The following is a 14170-nucleotide window of genomic DNA, read 5'->3' as shown; positions in this document are numbered from 1 at the left end:
TTTATGATTGATGTTACATGCATTAACATCTGTGTAATACTTAATTTATTTTTTTGGGGGAAATGTGAATTATGGATAAAATATTATTTATCTATTATGCTAACAATAATAAGATAGAATCCATTGGGGTATTTTTTATTATTGAACTACATAAAATAGTTCATCATTTATTCATTCAGTATTGTTTTCTCTTAAGAGCATGCATAATCATCAAAGTGTGCATTATATTAAATTTTACAGTTTATATAAAACTGGATTGCTCAAATATAGTCAAACTTCGTTATCTCAAATGTGATGGGACTGTTTAAAAACTTTGACATATCCAAGTATTTGAGATGTGGGCCGTAAAATACTTTAAAAACAAGGGGTTGGGACTTACTAATCACTTTGATATATCCATTGTATTTGTGATATCAATGTTCAAGATATCAAAGCTAAACATGGTAAAGAAAAGTAATATCATGAGAGCTTGTCATGTATCAATTTTCAAAGTGATATGAGACTACTGACAGTGACTGAACCTAGTGATAAAAACCTTGCAACAGTGACAGACATTACTGAACTACTAATCATGACAGACATCACCGATCTACTTACAGTGACAGACAGCACTGATCTACTGACAGTGACAGACAGCACAGATCTACTGACAGTGATAGACCACAGATCTACTGACAGTGACAGTCAGCACTGATCTTATGACATTGACAGACAACACTGATCTTATGACAGTGACAGAAAGCACAGATCTACTGACAGTGACAAACAGCACTGATTTTATGACAGTGACAGACAGCACAGATCTACTGACAGTGACAAACAGCACTGATCTACTGACAGTGATAAACAGAAGTTATCTACAGACATTGACAGACAGCACTGATCTACTGACAGTGACAAACAGCACTGATCTACTGACAGTGACAGACAGCACTGATCTACTGACAGTGAAAAACATCACTAATCTACTGACAGTTACAGATAGCACTGAACTACTGACAGTGACAGATAGCACTGATCTACTGTGTATATTAGGAATCACTGGACTAGTGTGTGTAATAGAAATTACTGATATTTGTTAATGATAGACATCACTTATTTACTGTCAATGATAGACCTCACTGAAATACTGACAGTGATAGACTTCACTGAATTATTAAAGTATCAACATAAACATACATAACTGATCTACTGACAGTAACAGACATCCCTGAAATAATGACATTGATAGATTTCACTGAATTACTAACATTAACAGACACTGATCAACTGTCAATGATTTATCACTAATCTACTGTTGGTATAAGGAATCACTAGTATTTATAGAATCACATATATACTGACAATGATAGTCATCACTGATTTACTGACTAGACACCACTCAACTACTGACAGTGACAGAAATTACTGATCTACTAACAGTGACACCACTCAACTACTGACAGTGACAGGCATCACTGATGTACTGAGTGTGACAGACATCACTGATCTACTGACAGTGACACCACTCAACTAATGACAGTGACAGACATCACTGATCTACTGACAGTGACACTACTCAACTTCTGACAATGACAGACATCACTGATCTACTGACTGTGACAGACATTAGGATCTACTGACAGTGACACCACTCAACTACTGACAGTGACAGATATCACTGATCTACTGACAGTGACACCACTCAACTACTGACAGACATCACTTATCTAATGACAGTGACGTGACTTGACTACTTACAGTGACGGACATCACTGATTTACTGACAGTGACACGACTCGACTACTTACAGTGACAGTCATCACTGATCTACTTACAGTGATACCACTTTACTACTTACAGTGACAGACATCACTGATCTACTGATGCTTACAACAATAACCTAACTACTGATGGTGACATACATTCCTGATCTACTGACAGTGACATACATTAATCTACTGACAGTTACAGACATCACTGATCTGCTGATATTGAAAACCATAACTTAACTGTTGAAGGTTACAGATGACACTGATCTTCTGTAAATGACAAACTCAACCTTAATACTGATATTGACAGACATCAGTGAACTACTGACACTTACAACCATTATTTATTTCTGACAGTGACAGATCTCACTGATCTACTGTCAATGACAAAGATCATCAAAATGAGAGACAGACATAATTGATCAATTGACAGTGACAGATATCACTAGTCTACTGTTACTTATAGGAATCACTGATCTATTGTAAATGATGGAAATCACTAATGTGCTGTCAGTGATAGGCATCACTGAAATACTGACAGTTACAGAGATCACTCAAATACTGACAGTGATATATTTTTACTGAATAAATGACATTGTTAGACTAAAGTGATGAACTGACATTGACAGGCATCACTGTTCTACTGCCAATGATAGAAATCACTGATCTAATGTCAATGAAAGACATTATTTATTTACTGTCAGTGATAGGGATTACTTATCTTTAATTATCTTCTGTCAATGTTAGACATCAGTTAATTAATTACAGTGTCAGACCTCAATATATTACTGACTGAGAGAAACATCACTAATCTACTGAAAGTGACATTCATAACTGAGCCTGCTGATTGCAACCCAATGACAATGAAAATTATTGACTTTGATTTAAGGTGCAACTCACAATATCAGGCATCTTTGAACCCTGGACTTCTAATATTCTATAAATCTTTCTCTTAGTTTACCAGATATTTTTGTTATATTTTAATAAATAATTACTACGATTATTTGCTTTGTATCTAATAATCTGTTAACAATACTTCATTTTATAAGACTTTTTCATCATTGTCCAATGTTCACTGATGAAATATATTTTATATAAGGTATACTATGCATTACAGATGAGGTCTTGGTCCACACTACCTTACATTGTACAGTAATGTCTACGAACTCTGCTTTTTGATTTCTGAGTTATTCATATTCTTAGGAGTGGCTCTAAAAGATACTGTTTATCACCACTTTTCAATATTTTTACTTAAGTTATGCAGTTCATTTTTAGGGAAATGAATCTGGTGTTATTCCACTCTCAGTCAGGCTATGTGCAAACTGTTCCATGGGAGATAACTGACTTCCTTCCAAGGAGGAATTCAACCCAAGAATAGAGAGGGTATACTCTTTTTTGCATAGAAGTAACCATACACTAAAATTTAATTTGTAAAATCTGTGTAACATAACAGAGAGTGTGTTTATAAGTGCATGAATTACTAATACTGTATTGGTCACCATTATTGACATTTTGTCACCATTTATGCCTCTCTATGCAGTGTTCAAATATATTTAGTATACATTATTAAACCTGCTTGCAATGCATGCTCATTTTCAGAGAAGGGGTTTGAATAAAGCTATTTTCACATTAGTTTGCACATTTTACAATGCATTTTATTAGAAAATGACAGAGAGGTGACAGTTTTTACCAGTGGTTGTGAGGACATGAAACTTGTTGAAGGACTCATAATATTGACCTACATGTGGTGGATTGCCTTGTGGGGTAGGGCCATTTATCATCAGAAGTGACTATAACAATGGATTACTGAGATTTAGACCAATGTCTTTTGTCAAAATTTATCAAATCATCAACAGAAAAGAGCACTCGTAAATCCTACATCCTTGCTATTGTTGATTCGAATTTACGTTGGATATTTCAAGATCAGGATATCTAGGTTACATTATATCTGTGGTTTTTTCCAATCTTTGAATCAGATTTGGATGAAGAAAACCTACAACTTTTACAATCTCTCGCCTCAATGGTAGTTATCACTGTCAATATTTATTTTATCTGATAAAACAGACTTAGTATCGAAGCTCTGTTTCTTGTTCTAGGGTGTAAAATGATTCATGGTACATTATTTCTTATATGTACTAAAAAACATTTGCTGTCCTGCTATATCATTAACCAATAAAGAAATTAAGAACAGTTTTTGTCAGAATGTTGAATCAACATACCTTGCACTTTCATTTATTTAAAAAAGCCTTCAAAATGTAAATTTTTGCCAACTGTAGTACACATGCGATATTGTATGAAAATGATATTTCAGCATGAATTCAAGTTCTCACAAATGTAAAATCTGAAGAAATAGAAATATTTTAGGCAATCTAATCATTGTTATAGGTCTACCATATTATGAGGCAAAGAGAAAATGGGGTAATATTGTGTTTTTGGATTTTTTCTGGGATTTTTCAGACATTAAGAAAGATGTGTTTTATACACCAATCTTCATAAAACACAGCTTTGTTAGTACAAAAAATCAGCCTGTCAAAATAAATATTTCTTCTAAAAGCTCATTGATAATGTAATTACGAATAAATGTAACTTAAGCTAAGCACGTAAATTTATGACTAATTTTGATATCTGTTGTCGGCATGAATAAAGGGGCCTTTAACTTCTAAATCAGTGAGTTAAAATTCGCTTATCAACAATAAGATAACTGCATTTATCACATTAAAATTTTCGGGGAGAGATAGAGAAGTTATTGATAGAGATATAAAATGCATTTCTCTTTATATATTTATTAAGATTTGTTAATCAGCTGACGCACATTTTAAAAATATTTTTGTTTATGTCTCCTAAATCAATTAATAACCTGGACGGTCTCATCCTGTTTTATTAAAGAGTTGATTGTATTTAAAGGAAATATGGGATGTATGTGTAAGATTAAATTTGATAAAATCCAATGCTTTTCTTATTGGAAAACCTTTTCAAGTGCATTACCCCACACATTTATAAAGACTTCACCAATTTTGCAGTTTCATGGAGACAAACTCCGAGATTTTTTTTCTCCATAGGCAGTCTTGTTTAAAAATATATTAGATATATTTAATATTTATTTTATTTGAATAAGTCAAAGTTTGGATCTTTTCATTTGTCTGTCTGTCTGTTGCTATGATATTGAAATTGAGAATCTGCTTGACAGTAGAGTTTAAGGCACGCAATGGATTATTTCATCAGATCTAAAAAGTTTGATGTCACATTAAAATTTTGTTCTATTGAGATTGTTGGCTTTTATCTGATCGACCATGATTCAATGAAAAGTAAATGTACATGCAACTGCTATTGGATGTGTGATCATAGGGTGTGGTTCCCTTGGCTTGAAAGTACTGATTGTAGATTTCAAGCTATACTAAAAATTCTTGAGAGTTCAGAGGAATTCCTTTCTTTCAGAAGTCATCTTTATTGAACATCAGGGTCAGGTTGATAGAATTTAGAAAATTTTATTCCAAATGACATAATATTTGTTGGTATAATTTTTCTATGAAAGCCAAGTGTTCTCCTAAACTTGCCTTGCTTCACTTAAGTTTAGGTTTGATTATTCCTGAAAAATCCCCAGACCTATGGCATTGTAAATTTGGATTTATCTTAAATTCAATCTTGATAGTAAAGATATGGATGCAGAGGAACATATCTCTCATATTGTTAGTCTGCCCACGGCCCTGTGTTTTTTAAGTGTCAGATTTTAAGAGAATTGATGTGGGTGATGATGTCTTGCGATTGTGCAATGGCCAATGTCACAGGAAAGACTGAAATCCATTAATTACATTCACAAGAAAACACCCCTGCCAGTAGTCATATTCTTGGCCCTCCGTTCTGTCGAAGAACAACCGAATACATGCTGGGATATCAACAGTATTCATGAATGAGTTTTCTGTTTGTAAAAAAAAAACTAGAAAATGCACTTTAAACTAAAACGTTGCTGAGTAAACTGCACAGTATTTGCATGTATATAATTTGATAAAAATTACAATAAATGCCTGTTAAAGATTTGCAAAACCGTCTTCCAATATTGTGTTTTTGTGATAATATACATGTGTTAGATAAACGATTGATGAATCCTTTGATTGTTGAAGTCTACATTGTCTACAACTTAGGATGAAGATAAGGGAAATCTCTTTTTAGCTTTTATTTATGATTTTTGCTGATATTTTTGTCAGGTTTAGAACAAAGAGTTTTGTTACTAATAGAGCACTTGAAGAAACAGTTAGATCACAAGTATTGGATTCTCTATTTCAAGTGCATCACACAACCCTCCATTGTGTAAAGCATCAAATTTGTATGAAAGTAAATGATGATTCTCAAGATAATAGGTAATTAAACTCTTGAAGATTTTCTTTCTCTTCTCTGAGTTGTTTAAAATGTCCAGAACATAAAGATATGGAAATGAGAAGATGATTTTTTTGAAGTTGAGTTGATTTTATCAGTGGTAGTATTGTGTGAGCCTGCCACAGCTAGAAGATGCAGTATGTCGGTGAATTATAATTGAATTTTTGCCGATTTGATGATAAATGGCTCTGATAAAACAATGAAGTAGGTAGACCTGCTGCTGAAGTAGCCTTTGTAGATTGTTATTGTCCAACTGCTGCAGGGGGCCCGCAGAGGGGGGAGTGTTTGAAAAGGAATTCTTGTTCTTGCCACAGCAGTCTGTAGTACCCAGTGATTCATGAGGAAAGTGTGTGAGTTTGTGTCATCTTGTGAATCATGATGGTGATTTGGCCGAATACTATGCTTTCTGTCTGCTTACAATCAATGGTTTCTTATCTTAATTGGGCGCTTCTTAGGGGGAGGAGGATGCTTTTGTTTTGTGTTTTTTTCCCACAGTACTTTGTACTTTCCGCAGGCTTTTGTTTTCTCAGCTGGTGATTACTTAGTATTCTGCATTTATGTTTTTGTAAATAATGGTAGTTCTCTCCATAATGAACTTCACATTAAATGTTTGTGAGCAATAAATCTCTCTAAAAATCAGCTAATTTGTAAATATATCATTGCTAGTCCAGGTAATCAAGTAAAAAAGAAAATAAGTGACTTTCCATGGGTTATTGACTTGTTAAGTCCAGTGAAGAAAATGTGTGTTATTTAACCCCAAAAGACCCCTGACACATATTAAAAGATTTAAGTATATAGCTAATGTATTCACCTTCGGTTTCATTTCATCAGAAAATTGTATTCCTATCTCAACGGGAGGCAAAAACGAATTGAATTTTTGTCAAGGTAGCTGTATTAAATCAAGGATGTTAACAAAAGCCCAGAGTGGAACAATTTGTGACAATTAAAACACAATTTTAAATTTATATTGTCATGGTGTCAGATATTCCCTTGAACGTTCAAATTTTCTGGTTTTTGACACCAGGTTCGCTCTTTAATAAAACTTCACACATACAAAGCAATTATTTCATCAAAGTCATTTCAAAACTCTTCTGTATTGTATGGAAGACCTCTGAAAAGGTAGAACTGATATGGCTTTAAAAATTAGATTTTTAAAGCTATTAAGATAACATTTGTGAAAAAGGGCAATTTTTTTGTATCTTAATAGTAGGTGTTTTAGTTTCAAAAAACAAACAATTTTGTTTTCACAGTTAGCAACACTTGTAAAATCCTTCTGTGCTGAAGTTAGGGGAATTGTCCTTTTAAATCTCATTAGATGAAAACGATCAATTTCAAAGAATTGCCTAAAAGGTAGTTGGATAAACTTTTTAAAAAAAAATCAGGCAGTGTTGGTTTACAGAGCAAGTGTTGTGAATAAAGGGCTTGAGTAAGGCTGTAAGAAGCACTTGTACGGCTTGATGTCCTTAGGGTTTAAGAATTCTAAAATTAAATTTAATCTTTTCTTCATTTTTATCAGCCAATGAAAGTAAATATTTTTTAAACAATTGACATTGTTTTGAGATGTTCCGCCGCTCTCCTCCATTGAGGTGCCCGGCAAATAATGGGTCCTTCAGCGGGCACTGCCAGAACAACGCAGATTACACAGTTGCTATAGAGAAAAAAATACAATAATCGAGAAGACAAAATCTAGGTCCAATTTTTAGAGTATCTGCTTACACTTTTATAAGCCTTTGGGTAAATATTGTACTGATATAAGAGTTGAATTGCACTCATTGTTGCAGGTTTATTACTCGTTTGATCCAAAAGGAGGCTAAGAGATCACGTTTGAACAGGGAAAACACAAAATTTTATCTCTTTTTCATTATTCACGACACACAAAAAAGAAAAAGATGAGAAAGAAGTTGTAAAGTGCACAAAGTGCAAGTCATTGTTAAGTTGGAGGCAATGACATTTTACAAGATTATAAGACAATTAAATGTCGCTGTTTCAAAAAGACCATGCATAGTCCTAGTTTGCATTGAATAAAGTTGCAAAACTTTTTTAAAAAGTAGTTTTTGAAATTTGAAGAAAAGAAGGTTTGAAAGAAAAATTGCAGAATCTCACAATTGTTAAGAGTCTGTATTTTATTTGGTTATCAGATAAGGTTTTTCACTCTTGTATTTTACATAGGGACTAATCATTTGTGTGTAGATTTTGAGGGATGTTTTATTCAAAATTCTTTAAACAAACTTTTATTCACCACTTCATTACTGATTTGTTAATTGTGACTTATTTTTGAGCCTCTGTTACTGATATTAAACAAATCACAAAAGGTATTGAAGGACAATTTTATGATAAGAAATATTCATGACAACAATTATTATAATATGTACCTTATTATATTTTCTTGTTTGTGAATACAAGTTTTCAATAGCCATATTTTAGTATATGATTTGCTCAACAATGATGCTAAACTGAACATACATTATGAGTTTTGTAGTCAGATATTTTAAAGTACATGTACTAATTCTCAGGTAGACCAAGTAGATATTCAGGTCAGTGCTGTAGAGGTTTTTTCAACATTTTTATATGCTCAGTATCACAATGGCATAAATTGTTCATCTTCAAATTTTGCAGTGCCCTTACCTGAAATACTCAATACATGTATTGTTGCATTTATATGTCTTAGTGTATGAACCTCACCCCACTCTCCCGAACACTAATCCCCCAAAATACCCTTCCACACACACCCTTACACAATCAAATGGAACATGCTGAAAAGTTTATACATTTCTTGTTTTTGATTTATGAATAATAGAAATTTGTTCATCCCCCTATAGCTTTGAAGGATATGTGATTTCATAATACCAATACAATTAATGTACTTCTAATAGAATTTCAGACCTTTTTTAATAAGTATTTTAACTTCATTGAATCCCAGTCCATTTAAAAAAAGAATATTAATAATTGCAAAAAATGAAAGAAATGCAGGATATAAATTAGATTTATAGAAGTTAATATAGATAAAAAAATGTGTGTGCAAAATTGGTATTTAGTCATAAATTAGGTACTGCATAGACATATTTTCTAAAGAAACGATTACCATGATTAAATTGATGGGAATTTTTGGTCAATATAGCTGCTCATTTACATTAGCTTCATATATAGTGGGATTAAGACGTTCATATTTGATTTATATGGATTTCATTTCAGATGTACTTTATAGAGACTTCAAAGATATTGTTTAACAATGAGACGGAGATAACAATCGGTGTTTGTGCGGCTCCCGGAAACAATTGCATTGTGGATAACAACGTTTCTCCATCAATCTCCCCTGCCCATCTCTCCAGGAGTGACAATTGTATGATTTTACAGATACATTAAATAAGCACATACTGGATAGCACATAAAATAATACATATTGGGCTGCCTTAATCTGTGGACTTATTGGGAGAAAGCATTAACCTCCCTGGTCCAGTGATTGAGGCGATGATTACATGCATTAGTCAAGAAAATCTCATTGTCATCCCCGCTAACAATGGCCCTCCTTCCCCCTGTTTTCTCAGCCACATCATCCCTAATGGATCTCAATTATCTTTACCGATTTCCTGATATTGTTTGATGTAAAGAAAAAGTATACTGTCAAATTTTATGTTTATTCAATTAGGAATGTGCAGTGAAGGCGTTCGTGTGAAAGGTTGACTGGGTTTACCCTTTCTTCTCATTGTGTTTTGATAGAAGTGACTCCAAGCAGCCATTGCTCGCCATGTACATTCAGGGTAAGAATTTGACTTGATTTGCAACAAGTGCCATTATGCTGGTCAAAATATATTTATGCTTTTAAGAATACACAACTGGCACTTTTAAAGCCTTTAAGAGTAGCTTGTAGGTGGCAGAGAAGGATTTACGTATATGGTCAATGAAGGTATTAACCAGCTACATTGTATCCAGATGTATTTAGGCTTGTAAGGATGTATTGTAAAAAAGTTCAATATTGCCCCTTAAGCATAAGGTCTAGGGTATAACAGTCCATTGTCATTCATACAAACATTGAATGCTTCTTCTTGAAATGATCAGCGTCAAAAGTCTAGTTAGACTGTATAAGATCCAAGGTTCAAATGCATAGGTGTTGGCATAAAATAGAGAGCTGCATGAGCATATTCCTTTGGAATATCGGTGTAAGTAAAAAATATTCAAAATAGATGTTTAAGAAACCAGGAAAAAAGGACATTAACATCAAGTACAGGTACATATATAAGTAACCAGTGAAAGTGAAAGTATATGTGTGAATAGCAGGTTGAAAGTTTCACAACAGTGTCTACTCATGCAATTAGCTGAAGCTGGCATTACAAAATGTATCTGAAGCTGTGGTTTCTTGACTCACTTGACATATATAGATAGATTCTTTCAAAGCAGGTCAAAGAAATCGAGTCAATCTTGCAAAATTATGTATCACTGCATTGCTCAGCAATTTTTTTTTGTAAGTAACCATCCAATGATTTATCACTGCACAACCTTACAAATGAGAGTCACTTGTTAAAGATTTGGTCCATTTTTAGTGTACATGGGTTCAAATGGTTTGATAGTTGACCACACACATATAAATAGTTAGTCTCTTTTGCAATGAAGCTATACTCAGACAAATTAAGGTGAACACTCATTAACTAATAGTTTTGGTTTAAAAGTGTTAAAAAGCTGCCTTATCAGGCTGTGGTTTACCACAAAGTTTTAATGAACTACTGCAAAAAAAGAATCCATGTCTCTCATCACCACAACCCCAAGATGAAGTGAATCAGAGTTCTAATACAGTGTGTTCTGTTGTTCTTCTGATTGGCTACAAGACCATGATGACATCCCTACCACAAAAGGTCAAAGGTTGTAGTTATGTTGCCTGATCATCTCACCATTTTGACAGCTTGTCTGTTTCTTGTAAACCAACTTTTCTATTCAAGATACAATACATTTTTTATTATGTTTGTTTACAAGTTTCACTGAGAAAAATGAATATCAGTAAGCTTAAATATTTAGTGCTCTGTGAAAAATCGGAGCAGATTTTAAATAGTTGTCATCACTGGAAGAAACCACATGGCTAAAGAAACCCCAGAATTCTTCTGAAAAAAGTCCAAATTCCAAATCTGTTAGATAATATATAGGAATTGTAATTCTGGAGATATGTTAATTTCATCCATATTTTCATTATTTTATTAATCTTCAAGGTATGTGGCCAGTGGGTACAATTCTATTGAACAGAAAGAAGCCCACAACTGTTTGTATTTGTAATGTTATACAAATATTCACTTCAAAGCTCTACAATTAATTACTTTAGAATGTTACAATCATATTTTGTGTATATCTGAACATTAGGGACATGAATCCGAGATATAAAACTTATTCTTTTATTCCGATCCTTTCTTTTAAGACAAAATAGATTCAGAATGTGTTTGTTTTGATAAATGGCTGGAAAAAAATGTGAGAAAGATTCATGTTAAAATTCCTTAGTGATGGAAGTGCAAGACAAAGCGCTGGTTTGGTGAGTCTGATTGGCAGACAAGATCAATTGTTTCCTGTGTTTTCAGTTGTTGCTCTGTTGTTCTTTTGTTTTGTCGAGTTTTTCGAGTCAGGTTTTTATGGCATATCATTTAATCTTAGTCTGTTAGAAGAAAACAAATGAGGGACTCAAAAACTCAAGAACAATTGCTGACAAAAATGTACTTGTACAAGTGGGATCTCTGCTTTGAAAACATTAATTAAAATCTTTTTTTCCTTCGTCTTCTTATTCAAGTTTTTCTTATTTTTAAGCAGATAACCATGAGATCAACTGGAATTTAAATCTCAAAGGAGTGGGTATTCAATAAAACATTAAATACAAGTTTGCTACGTTTTCTCATCTTGTGATGTAAGATGCAGAACTGTACATGGGATGGAAGGGATTAATTATTCTAAATATAAGTAATTAAGAGAATAGCAATTTTAATAAATTGTCTGAATCAGTGGTGTATCCTTGTGGGCTGAGATAACTTAATCCTCGCACATAACTGCTGCTGTATTCAAAGAGGATGACACCTTTATCTTCTAGATTGAAAACCATAGGGTTTTCATTCAGAACCAACTTAGAATGAAATCTTTCATTAAATCAGCCTTTCCGGGATTAAGGTGTCGATGTACAGACAAACAATGCAGACTGGGTCCCAAAAATGCAACCGATTTTGTCATATCTACTCAAAATATACAGTTTTGAAAAGGTAATTTGTTTATTTCAGTAGTTTTGTTATCAGAGTAGGCTGACATGGATATGAAATAACATTCATTATTAATTATGATAGAAAACATGGAGTGAAGGATTATCTTGGTTCGGAGAAGCAGGGGTTGCTTGACTTTGAATTTGATGAGTTTTTTAACAGTAACCATGTTGCCCGCTAAAGGCCTCACAAAATCAGATAAAGTCACATTGAGCTGATTCTTGTCAGCAACTCAATTGTTTTTTGTGCTGGCAGCCGATGTGAAGTCGAGATATAATTGTAGAAATACAACACAGTTATGAAATTGACAAGTAAATCATTTCCCAGTTATCACCTATTATGTGGAACAAGGCATCCGAAGTATTTGCGAGGAACTCGACTTTTAGGGTGTGACTGGAGTTCTCTCCCTTGCCCCCTTTTGATACGAGGACTTTCATGGTCGTTCTCATCTACGATCTGTAGTTTTATGACGTAGATCAAGATAATAGTAATTCTTTTGACACTATTTAACGCTAACCATTTGAATTTATCTATCGGTTTGTTTTTTGTTAACAAAACTAAATATTAATGGTAGGCATGTGCATTGAAAGATGCATAGCCTCTATCATGTCATTATTGACACATGCTTCATGTATTATTTCAATTGTTTGTGTAATCAATATTTTACAGGAAGCCCACTGAGAAAATCCTATCATTGGCAGATTTGATGAACTAAGGCAATGCAGTCACGCCTATTTATTACGGCTTGATCAGTCTATAATGGGAGGACTTTATTGCCATTGATTCGAGGTTTTGTGTGTAAAAAAATTTAAATGTTATTAAAGAGTGCGTTTTTTATTTCCTAAAGATTCAAGATATTCTGCTCTTTTGCATATTTGAGGAAATCGTAAAGTCTGTACACATAAATCCTTCTCTCCCCCCTCCCCCCTTTTTTTTGGGCCATTGAACTTGGTACATGAGTAGAAGTTGTACCTCTTTTGCAAGTGCGACCTACTTTGAAACCATTAGATTTTGACAAAACAATTATGATGACATACTGAATAAAAATACAATTGATTGTAAGGTTCAAATACATTCAGGAAACACTCAGAAATGATTTAATAGCTGCTCAGGAGCTCTTTTGTTATAAGGGTCATTAGGAAGTTGTTCATACTGTAGTGTAGTGTTAGTTTTTGCACTGTAAGTCCTCTAAAAAAAAATCTTTGGTGATTTTGATTTTGGGATTTGTTCTTGCATTCAGTGAATTTTGTTTTAAATCTGAAAAGTTTTGTAGCCATTACTCAACTTACGTTGGTACCGGTAATCTAGCTGGTATGTTGAGGGTCGTCATGAATTTCTTTTAGTTTAAGCTAAAGTTTTAATGTTATGGAAGCTGGATGGTCAACAAATTAACCATCATATCTTCCTAAAGTTTTCAAAGATGATTTGTTTATCTAATAATTATCAATTATTAAAGAAAAAATCCCTTTATTTTAGCTTAGAAATTCGAATATGTTGTGATATCTTTATACAGAACTCTTCTTGTTGAGGAGGTTCATGTAGTCTAAAAATAGCCATGACCATTTATGCAGCCATTTTCTGATTCATTTTAGGAAGAATGTATTTGATGAAATTTTTTTTCTCATGGAATTATTATACATTACTAATGATTTTTAATTGCTTAGATTTAGCATAAAAATCTTCTTTGTATTTCAGTTGCAGTCTCACCTCCTGATTTAATGTGTTAATTAAGATTTGTTGCACTTAAAAATTGTTATATTGCCTAATTGGATACCATATATATACCTGAATTTTTTTTTTTAATGACTGCCTTCTTTTGTCTACATGTCA

General features: G+C 33.2%; 1 protein-coding gene across 1 annotated transcript; it reads left to right on the top strand.

The window, feature by feature from the left end:
* Positions 1-571: 571 nt before the first annotated feature.
* On the top strand, positions 572-1516 carry LOC136275394 (uncharacterized). The gene is made up of 3 exons (XM_066084325.1): positions 572-683; positions 787-1051; positions 1423-1516. The coding sequence occupies exons 1-3, from the start codon at positions 572-574 to the stop codon at positions 1514-1516; spliced, it is 471 nt and encodes a 156-aa protein (XP_065940397.1).
* The last annotated feature ends 12654 nt before the right edge of the window (positions 1517-14170 follow it).

The sequence above is a fragment of the Magallana gigas genome, chromosome 5 (genome assembly GCF_963853765.1).
Source record: "Magallana gigas chromosome 5, xbMagGiga1.1, whole genome shotgun sequence".
Taxonomy (NCBI): Eukaryota; Metazoa; Mollusca; class Bivalvia; order Ostreida; family Ostreidae; genus Magallana; species Magallana gigas.
The sequence above is the reverse complement of the archived record's forward strand: the minus strand, read 5'-3'. Positions and strand labels throughout refer to the sequence as shown.